Below are 12,682 nucleotides of genomic sequence, written 5' to 3'. Positions count from 1 at the left end.
CTGAGTCACCAAATGTTATACAGGTGTAGTGCATAACATGCCAATTTTCAGTCAGGGAGCAAATATATGCTACAATTTTTCAAAAAAGAAATTTAATCAAGCTAGAACATGTAAGTGAAGGCTTCTATCCTGTAGGGCTGTGGGTTGTAGCCATGTTGGTCTAAGAATGCAGGCAGACAAGGTTCTTTGGGTAGATGTGATATCTTTTATTAGACCAACTGAATAGTTGAAAAAAAATGTTCTTTGCAAGCTGTTAGACACAAATGCCCTTCCCTATCCCTGAAGAAGCTTGCAAAGAATGCTTGAAAGCTTGCAAAGATTGATTTTTTTGAACTATTTAGTTGGTCTAATAAAAGATAACACATCTACCCAAATAACTTTGTCAGCCTCTATCCTCAGCCTTTACTCATATGAGTTACCCTGTGAAAATCAGAAAGGCTGCATTCATAAAGCCTGGCACATGGACTTCAGCTTTGTAAAAAAACACTGTTGTCTACAGATGAATTTCCTTAAATGGATGAATCAAACTGGTTATCTGATTTCAGTGGTGCATTGGCAGGAAGCAACACAATTTTTCTTGGTCAGATCAAAATTAGTACATCCGTGCTTCTTTACCAGTTCTGGACAGTTTGAGTACTCATCTGCATGTTTACAAGGATTGGCTGAAAATAACATAGAGAATAAATTAAACATTACTAAGAGGAAAAAAACCCCAAACAGACCAACCCTAGACTATTTTCTTCTTTGCAAGTTTCCCTGAATGATTTCATTTCTCCCCTAGAGTGTTCACAAAGTCTAATTGCATACAGAAGTATTATTCAGTAAGTTCACAAGCTGTTGTCACTTTAAATGAAAGACCACCCCCCTATTAAATAAAAGCCATTGCAACATGGGGAAGTAAGGTTTTGAGGTAGGGCTTATTGGAAGGACCCGAGACCGGAGTGATGTCCTTTCATTTTCCCATTAGACTCTTCATCTCAAGAATAAACGAGCCAGATTTACCAATTTAATTCATTCTGTTACAGGATCATTATATTAGACGCTTGGCTAGAATGGTTTAGTTAGGGATGATCTTGCCTTGAGCAGGGGGTTGGACTACATGACCTTGTGATGTCTTTTTCTACCTTACTTTCCTATGATCCTATGAGATACCTGGCCATTCTAAATTGTGAAAGGGAAGAAGGTGGCATGAGGGATTTTTGTACTTCCTTTACATCTTTGCCCATCCTTGCACCCTCTCATGTAGAGCAGGGGACAAAACTCACCCCTGCATCTTAGGCCCCCCTGGCAAAAATAAAAATGGACACCTATTGCACTGGTTTTGTACACTCACTGCACTTGGCTGTCTAAGAGTTCAGTGGCTTGCTGTGAATCTAGAGAAGTGCTCTAAACTTGTTTAGACTCAGGAAACCCCTTGGAAAATGCCAGCTCTTAGTTTCCTTGACTATGGAAAAATAATAGAGCAATTCTTTCATTGCAACGAACTAAGAAAGACCGCAACAGATTAGACTGCTTTTGACACTATGGATCTCTATTTGAAATTTCTGGGTTTATCTTGTGAATTATGTGTAGGTGTTTGCACACCTAACAGCGCAGCATGCCACAGCACCCTTAGAAGGCTCTCACAGCACCCTAGGGTGCAGCAGCAATGCAGAGCAGCTTAAGGGAGAACAGGGCAATAGCTACAGCAGATCTCTCTTAACCACCGTTTATGGGAAGTAAACACTTTGCTAGTAAGCAATAATTTTGTCACTTTAAGACATTGAACTTTCAAAACTTACTGCATAGCCCCTGGTCACAAGCTTTAGGGCAGTCTCCACATGGTGGTCCTGATTTGTAAGGTGTGTTAATTGAGCCTACAATGTTCCCTCTGAAACGGTAAAATTAAACAGAACAAAGTATAAAATCACTATTTATTTACACCCACTCTCTTTCATTTGCATGCACTGTAGCTATACACATCAATCTTCTCTTTCAAATATCATAATGTGAGTATCTGAGTTAACAAAAGGCATGTGTCCACACCTGTGGTTTGTTTTGAATGAACCATTGCCTTTATTGCTGACTGTAGATGACTGACCTATCTTGTGCATGTACTTAGGTGGTTTCCTGTAAGAAGGTCTCAAATATTGGCTTGGAACAATTGCTTCAGAGGAAGGGCCAGGAAAAACTGTCCTCTGAGAAAACTTACTCCAAACCTTCATTTGTAAGATGTGCGCTTACTTCAGGGAGCAACTACTCTGCCCTTTATCAAGTAAGCAGAATGAGTATTTGGATTTATAAGTAAAGCAAACCTGATGTGAACTTCCTGACATGTTAATGGTTTTCTTAGATTTAAATGTACAGGTTAGATAAGCATGAGTCGGTGGTTCAGTCAGGGACAGTTCTGCTTGGAGTTGGGTGTCGGACTAGGTATGTGGTTCTCAACAATTTTAGGCTAAAAAATTACCCCTTCTTATACTCAAAGCATCCCTTGTTAGATTTGAGGCACCCCTCAGAAAATGCCAGCTCTTCATTTTCACTTGCTTTTTGATTATGAAAGATTAATAGAAAGCCCACAGCAGGGCAGACTCTTTTTGATACTATGGATTCTGATTTGAAATCTCTGGGTTTATCGCAAGAATTATGTTCGCACAACTATCAGTGCTAATATTGCCTGGCACCCCGCAGCCCCCTTGTAAGGATGTCAAGGCTGTGCCACACTGGTTGAGAATCAGTGAGCTAGATGATTTCTCAGGGTCCCTTACAATCCTATTTTTTTTATTACTCATTGATTCTATGTGTATTTTCACATATTATTTCATAATTGCTCCTTTAACTATAATCACACTTAGATGTTATGATGCAAGGTATTATTGAACTATTCCTGGGTCATACCGATAAATGAAAACAATAAGGCATGCCAACCACCAATTCAATCCATAGATAATACGTACGCAGGGCAGTAGTGGCAAACATAATAGTACTTGAATTTTTTCTGAGGACAGAAAGCCATGGCACATCCAATCTGGTAAGATTTATACCAAACCACCTGGAGGTATAAAAACAAGTTGATGATATAATATGATAGCGGCTTATAGTGATAATAAATATATATATATTTTAAAGTGTTAATAGGAAACCAAGTTATGGGCATGTTTTTTTATTATGCAATATAGGAAAATAGGTCACATCAAGTAGGAAAGGAACCAGAAAAATTATATGCTCTTATACACCCCATTTTGCAGAAGGGCATACAGGGGGTAATGGAAATGAAACTCAAATGAAACTCAAACAGCAAAACAGATTTATTATTATGTGGATACTTTAAATCAAGCCTGGATGTTTTTCTAAAAAATTGCTCAAGTTGTTGAACAAGATACAGGAACCACAAAGTAAAATGTTATCTCCTGTGAAGATGGTCAGAATAAAAGTCCACAGGTGTGAGCACCTGCCCAGCCCAATGAAGGTGTTAAAATTTAAAACTTGATGGTCTGTTCTATAATGCCTTCAGCTAAGAGCTGATTTTACAAGGTTTAATTTTTTGCACGATCGATCAGATATTTTAGAAGTGCTCTGCAGCTGTTCTTGTGTTTTATGTCTCAGCTGTAGAGTGCTGTTAGGGAACTAACTGAACAAAAAAATTAACTCATACAAGCACCCTAACTTCTATAAATGACCCTGTCAATTGTGATCACCCACCTGAAGCAAGGTGCTTAACTTTTAGAAGTTGTAGCACCTAAGTGGAAGAATCAGTTCCAATGATGAGCTCAAGCCCTTAGTGCAGGGGCGGGCAATTATTTTGGGCAGAGGGCCACTTACTGAATTTTGACAAGCCATAGAGGGCCACATGACAGCCAGCCAGGGGCAGATAAATATTAATTTTCTAAATTTTTTAGTGGTGCCATAGGCCAGATAGAATGGCCTGGCAGGTCACATCTGGCCCGCGGGCTGTATTCTGCCCACCCCTGCCTTAGTGATATTGTACAGCTATATCAGTAAAGATCAGGTTGTAATAAGTTATATGTCTCCTACCTGAGTATAATGGCCTATCATTGCTTGTGGTCTTGTTGGCCCACTGCCATACTTAAAGTCTTTATTTTCATTATACCAGGCCTGAATGACATCTGACCATGTACTTGGGGCAGCTGACATGTAGAGATTTTCACCACAGACTGTAGCTGAAAATAAAAGGAAAACCATTCAAAAACCCTAGAGAAAATGGCATGAGAAAGTGAAGGAAACATGCATCTGAAAAGAACCTTTGTTCAGAGAAACAAGACCCTTAACATAGATTTGCTCTATGACATTGTATCCTGGATCATTGTCCATTCTGTTCAGAAGAGTTTTAGACTCACCCCAGGAAATCTGGTTCTTCCATAAACTGAACCCAGATTTCAGTTATGTGTTCATTCACCCTGGTCTTCCTTATGAACAATGAGAAATATAGGCCTTCTTACAGAGATTGTTAAAACAGGACTAATTCCTCTGAAGGTGAAAAGGACATAACCTTCCCCTCTAGTTTTTTTTTTTATATATTATTATGCTTGCTTGGTTGGTGGGGGGTGGGAGGAGGAGGGCAAAGGGGCATGTTGGAGAAATGCAAGTAGGAATAAAGACTATATTTTAAAAATTTTTTTTTCCTTTTTCCGAAAAATTGAAAAATTTTGACCAGCTTCATTATGGACAAAAGCTATGCAAAAAACATTCCATGATCATTTCTTTGTCATTGCTTGTGATTGTTTAATGCTGAAATCCTATCTCACTAAAAGAAGCCTAACTAAATATTGTAAAGTTTTACAAAATGTATGGGTCCATTATATTCCAGCAAACTAGATGCTCTTCATTCAGTGTAATAAATGATTCCCCACTAACTGTGAAAGGGGTTATATTATTTTAAAAATGTTCATGTAAGTTGATATTGATACTTTTACTTACTAGTTGTTCTTTTACTTCCAGGACTGTGAGATAAAGTACATGCATCTGCCCATTTTTTCGCAGTTGCTTGTGCTGCAGTAGACCATTCCTTAATGAAAAGAAAAATATTATCCATTCAGTTACTTACTGCTACAAATCCATACTGGAGAATGTACACTTGGAAATCACAGTTTCAATGTTTAAAGAAGGCCTTTTCACAGCTGCTTTTCTTTCATTTAGGCTAAGTACAAACACTCAAAAAGCCTGAGGCTGAGTTGATGCAATCTTTGCAGATTAGTCTAAGCTGCAAAGATTGAACTGATAAGCAAGTGAACAGACGTTCACTTTTGGTTCCAGAAATGCAGCCACATGTCTGCAGTGGCCCAGACCAGAAGCCAGGGAGTGCTAGAGAACAGTTCCTTGTTCTGCTGGAGTGGACAGCTTGGGTCAAGGCCAGTCTACCTACCCTGCAAGGAGGAGCTTGCAGGGGAGGTGAAAAGCATCCTGGGATGCCAGAGGACTGTGAGTTAAATTGAATCTGGAGGGGATCTGGGACAGAATTTTAATAAACTGATTTAACTTAAATCAGTTAATTCTGATACTACATCCAGGTCTATCTTAAATCAGGTTTGGCCATTCTGAAAGAGGTTTATGTGCAATGAATGGTTTATGTCCAATGAACTTCTGTGTTACAGATTTGAACCAGTTTCTGATCACTTCAACCATTTATGTGTAATTTCTGTCCTGACCCTTACAGGGTTCCTTTCATTTGAAAGGACTCCTTTTGAGTGTTTTTGCACAGTGATATACTGTGACATTGCAGGCCTTCTAATGTCACTGACAGGCTCTGTATTTTTTTACAAATTGCATTGCAAAATGTATCTTACCATCCTCAGCATGTTCCTAGCAGGGGGGTTTACTTGTCTCCTGAGGGTATTGTGTTTGTTCACAATCAACGTTTGCTGTTGTACATTTTTCGTTGCCAGAGCATCATAACCTGGCACAGGTGCCTAAATGGAAAGAAAATACAATTATTATTATTATCATTGCTTTTGTATTTGATGGTAGGATTCTAAAATATTTTACAAGGAAACTTAGGAAATGATCCACATATGCAGCTTTATAAACATACTAAATTTATGAAATGTTAGACTTATTTTTATTAGAATTTTCTGTCAGTTGGCGTGCATTTCTCTATATTATTAATGCTGCTGTTGTTATTGTTGCTTAAAGCCATTGTGGACTTATGCCACCAGATCTCGGAAAGAATACTACACTGAATTTACATTCATATTGATCATTACTGCTGTTTTTGTCAATATACTTTAGAATACCATTCACAGACAAGAATCCCATTCACAGACAAGTCTCTCCTACCTCGGGGGTCTTCAAGAGGAGGCTGGACAGATATTTGGCTGGGATGATATGACCCCGGCACCCATTCCTTCCCGGGGTAGGGGGTCAGACCTGATGACCTGCTTAGGTCCCTTCCAATCCTAAGTACTATGATACTATGATACCTCTTTCCACCAAGAAAGTTGGAAACACACAAAAAACATAGTGCTATGTGTAGCGATGTCACTTTTAAGCCTCTATTTAGAGCTATGTAAAAATATTGTATCTTTCACTTTTTTGGAAATTCTTGCTCTAATGAATTATGATGACTCCTTTCACTTCTCTGAAAAGACAGGCAAAACACAAAGTTTATTAGAGATTTTTTTTGGCATATTGAAGGTAAGGTCAAAAAATGTTTTCATTATAATCCTTTGTTTATACAAATTCTGACCATCTAAGCCAGCTGGTGTCAGACTTTTGGAACTCAAAGTGACGCCTCAGTAACGTTTGTGAATTGAGTGGCACTCCATTTCAAAAGATAATTTATACGTTGTTGGATTGCGCAGTTGTTATTCACAGCACAGTAACTGGCATTACTGCACAGCACCATTTCTGCATGGTTTATTTCAGATGCTACAGTGCAGCTGCAACGAGCTACTGCCAGTAGCAATGAGCTACTTCACAGTAGCTCATTACTAATGCACAGTAGCATCGCAACATGGTTAGTGCCCACCAATACTACTGTTGTCTCATGTAGACATGCCCAGGACTTACTTCCTTGTAGATAGACTGGGAAGTGGGGGTGGAGGATCAGCCACAAAGGAACAAGTCTGAGCTTGTGGTCATCTGCTTATCTTTTCACAACTCATGGCACCCTTTGAAGGATCTCATGGCACCCCAGGGTGCCATAGCATCCAAACTGGGAATCACTGATCAAAGCTCACAGATATGTTTTTTTCCCCCGCCTATATCTCTAATTTGTCTTTCTTGAAAGTTGCACTATAAATATGTTCGTTATTTCTCCCATTATTTACATTATTACTAAAACTTAGGATCATAGGAAAGTAGAGCTGGAAGGGACCTCACCAGGTCATCTAATCCAGCCCCTTATCCAAGGTCGGATACCATAACAGCTCAATGGCTTCTCTAGGTAGTCTGTTCCAATGCTTGACTGCCCTCATAGTCAGGAAGTTCCTCCTAATCTCCAGCCTAAATTTCCCTTTGTGCAGCTTGAGTTCTGTCTCCTGTTGCCACTGAGAAAAGTCCATCTCCATTCTCTCTACAATTGCTCTTATGGTATTTGAAGACTGTTATCAGATCCCCCCCTCGGTCTTCCCTTTCCAGATTAAATAATCCTTGTTTTTTCAGCATTTCCTCCAATGAACTGAATGGGGCCATCCAAGTAGTAGACATGAAGGCTGTGGCTGAAAAAAGTTACCTTGCAGAATGCAATTTGCAAACACTGTTCATCATATTGCCCTGCCCTTCATTGCTGATTGACTGAGAGGTCTGTCCATCACGTGGCTCTGTTCCTCACTGGTGATTGGTGGAGTGGGGTGGGGCTGTATGATGAACAGCCCTTGCAGCTAGTCAGTGGTGAGCTGCTGGGGCAGCAGTCATCTTGGGCTAACTGTCTTGTGAGCATCCTCCCCACACCACTTCCCCCGATGGGCTGTGCAGCTAGGTCTCAATATATTAAGGGCTGCTAGTTCCCTCTGGGGATTCAAGATTTTATTTTCAGGAAGTTTTTTTCCCCCACAGATTTCGTGGATTTCATGGACAATGCTGAATTTAGCAAAATCCACAAAACTGTGATTTCAGTAGATCCCTCCATATAACAAGATGAACTATTTAACAGGTGCTGCAGATCTGAAACACAAAAACCTCAAGGGAATATAGTTGCGACCATGCCAAAAAAAATGTTATATAGACATGGTAGAATTAAGGAAAATCAACAAGAGGAATTGGATATAGCCAGGGCAAGTGCAAGGAACAATGGTTTCATTTGAACTGAATGCTAGAGCTCAGGTTAATATTTTATGAGAGCATGAATATAGACAATTAAAATTGAGCTTAAAAAGTGAGTCCAATAAACATCAACGTAACTGGCTATTCAGTGATTCTCTAGAGATTCCATAAAGATTCTATAACTGGCTATTAACCACCGATCCCATGAAGTGGAATCCACTATATTAACAGTTGAGCAATGGGATAGGCTTTGGAAATCACTTTGGAAAACATCTGATTTATTGCATTTAAGATTTTTTTCAGGACAAGATATTAACAGGCTTTATTGGATCCCAGAAAGATTATTTAAAAAAAGGCTAGATGACTACGGCTGGAGATCTGGAAGCCAGGTTGGGTCTCTTAGTCAAATTTTATTCTTTTGTCCTAAAATTACTAGTTTTTATCTTAGGATCTGTGTTGCACTTTCGAAAATACTTAAATATAGCTTGGTATCATCACCAGATTTATGCATATTGAGGGTTATGGATCAATTACCGTTATGTGTGCCTGGGAAAAAATGGCTAGCTATAATACTTTTGGTGGCTAAAAGGGAATTTTAAGGAAATGGAAATCTTTCAGACTACCTTAATTCTCATAACGGTTAAAAGAATTTATGTATGTTGTGTTAATGGGAGAATTACATGTGCAAATAGATGTAACTAGGCTCATATGAAGAAATATGAGGCAGTATGAATAGTCTGTTAAGTTTATAAATTTATTTGTTTGTGGTTTGATATCCTTTAAATGTTTATGGATATTTGTTCATTGGTTGCATATGTCAGGCTCTCCCCTTCCCCTAGTCTTTATTAAATGTGTAGTATATATGTTTAATGATATATTTTGTAATACTTTGATTTTACTGTATTTTACTTATTAGTTTATATTTTATTGTTTTTGTTGGCTTTATCTCATTGTTATAATAGGAAGATTAATAAATATAATTGCAAAAGCCTAAATATTAGACTTAAAAATTACTCAAAGAGAAATGTTATGTTTTGGGTTAAACATTCTTTGTGTGAATCTAGGTATACAGTATGAGGGCCCTACCACTCCAGAAGATTCCTGCAGCACAGCTGAAAGGCACAGGAACGTAGTGAGCAGAATCATTCCTGAAAAGTGAAGAACAGTGTTTTTAGTTATATATTCTACTGGTAGCTTTGATTTACTTAAACATGTATTATAACAAATATATATTGCCATTCTTTTTTCAAGCAGGTAGGTAGAAAGAATCCCTAGTTTTTAATGTAACAGGAAAAAAACCCTCATTTTTAAAAAATATTTCTGCTCCTACAAACAATGTCCAACGGTTCTTCTCTGTATATGGCTTTACATTATTGTATTTTTTTTGTAGTGGGGTGGGGAGGATTTACTCTAGATACCGATTTCTCTTTACAGGAAGTCCTCTGGAGGATGTTACCTGGAGGGAAAACAGGTATCATTAGGGGTCTACCCAAATGGAGGAGGAAGCTGGCTGATTACACATGGAAATCACGGGGCTGGCCACAGTTTTTCTGGGCTGATTGCAGCAGGGCTCCCCCCATGACTCTAATTGGCTGAAGGGACCCAGTGGCCCCACCCCTTGTTGCTAATTGGTTATGAGGGGTGTTCATCAGATGGCTCCCACCCCTCTTGGAACCAGCATTTTATTTTAAGTAAGTTTTTCTTTTCCTTGTAGATTTTGCAGGCATTCCTGGATTTCATGTTTTCTACAAAACCTGCAAAAATCACAATTTGAGTAGGTCCATAGTGATCTTACTACTGCCACCATGTCTTGCAACTTTCATTATGAGGTGACAATTGTTGTTTTTGTTTATCCATAAGATGAAGAAAACTAATGAAGGCATGAACTGAACCAGCACAATCAGTGCTCACCTTTGCCACCCCAGCTTCCAGGCCACTTATTGGCCTGTACTACCCCATTACATCAATCCTCACATGGAGAGAAAGCTGAAGACATGTTGCTCTATCTCAGCTGCCTTCCCAGCAGACTTTCTGCTGCTGATGCTGGGCTTCTGTGTTTGCAGCTAGTGCAAAACTAGTTTGGATTTTGCTCTTAGTTTTTGTTCAACTTATAACTGAAAGAAGAGAGGTAGAAATTTGTATGTAAGGGGAAATTAAGAATTATGCTTTGCCAGAGATTGTGCAGTCATGAGGAAGAAGTTGTGCATAACCTCCCAGAAGCATACTTAGGAAGGAACATTCTCACTTTCTGTTCCTCCACGCTGAAGAATATTAAATGTGTTGGTGGCGATTATAGTGATGCTAAATCTTTTGGGCCTGTGGGCCAGATGAGTTGTTTAGGGGTAGTCCATTGGCTGGATCAGGCCCCTTGCCCCAGAATCAGGCCCTGTGATTGCTTTCCATACTGGGATCAGGCTCTACACAGCCTCTGCCCACCTTCAGAGGCTTGGATAGGTTGGGTCCCACAGCAACCCTTCTTGGCCCTGCACATCTGGATTGGACCAGTACTGCCTTTGCCTAGCCCTTTGCACCTGGTTTGGGCCTGCATCATGGCTGGATGGTTATGTGCACATTACTCTGACCCTACAAATTTTGGTCTGGCCCTGCAAAGTTTTGGTTTGGCATTGAAACCCAATGCCTGTATGGCCTCTATTTTTCTCTTGAAAGACAAACATAGAGGACATAAAGGCACCTGGTTTTGTATCAGTAGAGGTCATAGGACAACTGGACTGTCCTCTGTGATGGCCACCCTATTTTGTAGCTGTGTTGGTCCAGCCTCAAATTCCCCTATGCAAAATGGAATTTATTTTCTATATAAGAAGGCTTTTACAAACTTTAATTTATCCTCAGCCTGAAGAAAGGTGTGTGCCCCCAAAAGCTTGCAAAAAAAATGCTCCTTTTTCATTGGTCTAATAAAAGATATCACCTCTGAACCGAGAGTTTTGTGTTAATGCAAGTTAAGTGCACTTGGAACATATCAAAGGCTGCTTGTACATGCCATGGGTGTTTAGTTCAGGTTAATTCTCCCTAAATGAAAATGGTGGGTTTTTAAAACCCTACCATTTCCACCATTTCAATTTAGGGAAAATTAAACTGAACTAAACCCCCATGGCTTGCGCACAAGGGTGGGGTCCAGTCCTTACCGGCCTATCTGGTGGTGGGGTGGGTGGGAGAGGAGCGGTCCCTGCTGGTGGGCTAAGTGGTCCCTGAGCTGCACAGGGGCTTGGTGCTTTCCTCTGCAGCTGCAGGGGGAGGGGTCAAGGTACTTCCCTCTGCAGCTGTGCCCGCTCACTGGCACCTGGCATGTACAAAGGCCCTAAGGCTGCTTGTTTACACCATGGGGTTTTAATTCAGTTTAGTTCTCCCTAAATTGAAACAGTGCATTTTTTAAAACACTGCTTCAATTTAGGGAAAATTAAACTGCACTAAACACCCATGGCATGTACACAAGGGTGGGGGCCTGATCTTTACCTGCCTCTTCAGTGGCTGGGGAGTGGGGGTGAGCTGGCAACAGGCCAAGCTGTTCTACAACTGCAGGGGGGCCTCCCAAATGGCACCCACCCACTGGTACCCAGCTCAGGCGGTCCAAGGGGGTGATGCAGCCATGAAGGGAAGCACTGGTTCCCCCGCAGCCACAGAGGGAAGCAACAGGTCCCCACACAGCTCAGGCAGGCAGACAGGAAGCTCCAGGGAGAAAAAAAAATGATCAAGCTCACCGCTTTCTTTTTCTTTTTTTTCTTAAGTGGAGCCTGCCTGCATGGACTGCAACTGGGTCCCACAGCTCCTGAGCTGCATGGGGCCCACAAAGTCATAAGCACATCAGCTTCCAGGACCCTGTGAACTGTTGCACTTTGTTAGGTAGAAAACTAAAATACCTCGGAGGTATTTTATCTTGCTATGTACCAATAACTTAAAGCAAAATGTGCTGCCAAGTGTGGAAACAGCAACGCCATTAAAGCAGAATACGCCACTGAATGTGCAAACAGCAGTGCCATTAAAGTAGTGCAAAAAGCTGTTTTAAAGGCCAATTTTGTGGCATGTACAAAGGCCCTCAAAGACCAGGTCTCTCTGGGGATTTGGGTTCCCTACTAAAACCAACCTCAATCTTAACAGAACCAAACTGGGTCTTCAATATCTAACAAATCAACCCAGACTGGTTTTGAGCAGCAAATGAAGGTATCTAGGCAAATTTGCCATCGCAAATGGAGGCACCAAAGCACTTAGGTTTGTAGTCCATGGCTTAAACTGCCTAAAATGAGCCTCATTTTAGGAATTATGCAGTCTAAATTTTGGGTGTCTTGTTCTTGAGAGCACTTCAGTATGACTCAGACAACTCGGGTTCCTGTACAATTAATGCAAGAGTTTTGGAGGTGCCTAATGGTCATTCTGGTTTAGAGATCCAAATGACCCAGAGCTTCCACTGTTGGCCCTGAAGATTGCTCCTATTATTGATATAATTATTCTTATGCCTGTAGTTAGAACT

General features: G+C 40.3%; 1 protein-coding gene across 1 annotated transcript in view; it reads right to left on the bottom strand.

Annotated features, from left to right (window-relative positions):
- Positions 1-345: 345 nt before the first annotated feature.
- The window catches only part of LOC109300267 (serotriflin-like), a 20,114-nt gene continuing 7,777 nt past the window's right edge, over positions 346-12,682 (bottom strand). The window contains exons 2-8 of the mRNA XM_019520950.1: positions 9,286-9,347; positions 5,784-5,906; positions 4,918-5,005; positions 4,015-4,160; positions 2,937-3,031; positions 1,782-1,870; positions 346-662 (exon numbers count right to left, since the gene is read on the bottom strand). Of these exons, the coding sequence (XP_019376495.1) occupies positions 532-662; positions 1,782-1,870; positions 2,937-3,031; positions 4,015-4,160; positions 4,918-5,005; positions 5,784-5,906; positions 9,286-9,347 (734 nt within the window). The 3' untranslated portion in view covers positions 346-531. The remainder of the gene's footprint in view (positions 663-1,781; positions 1,871-2,936; positions 3,032-4,014; positions 4,161-4,917; positions 5,006-5,783; positions 5,907-9,285; positions 9,348-12,682) is intronic.

Source organism: Gavialis gangeticus, unplaced genomic scaffold, assembly GCF_001723915.1.
Source record: "Gavialis gangeticus isolate Ggan-Ray unplaced genomic scaffold, GavGan_comp1, whole genome shotgun sequence".
Classification (NCBI taxonomy): Eukaryota; Metazoa; Chordata; order Crocodylia; family Gavialidae; genus Gavialis; species Gavialis gangeticus.
The sequence above is the reverse complement of the archived record's forward strand: the minus strand, read 5'-3'. Positions and strand labels throughout refer to the sequence as shown.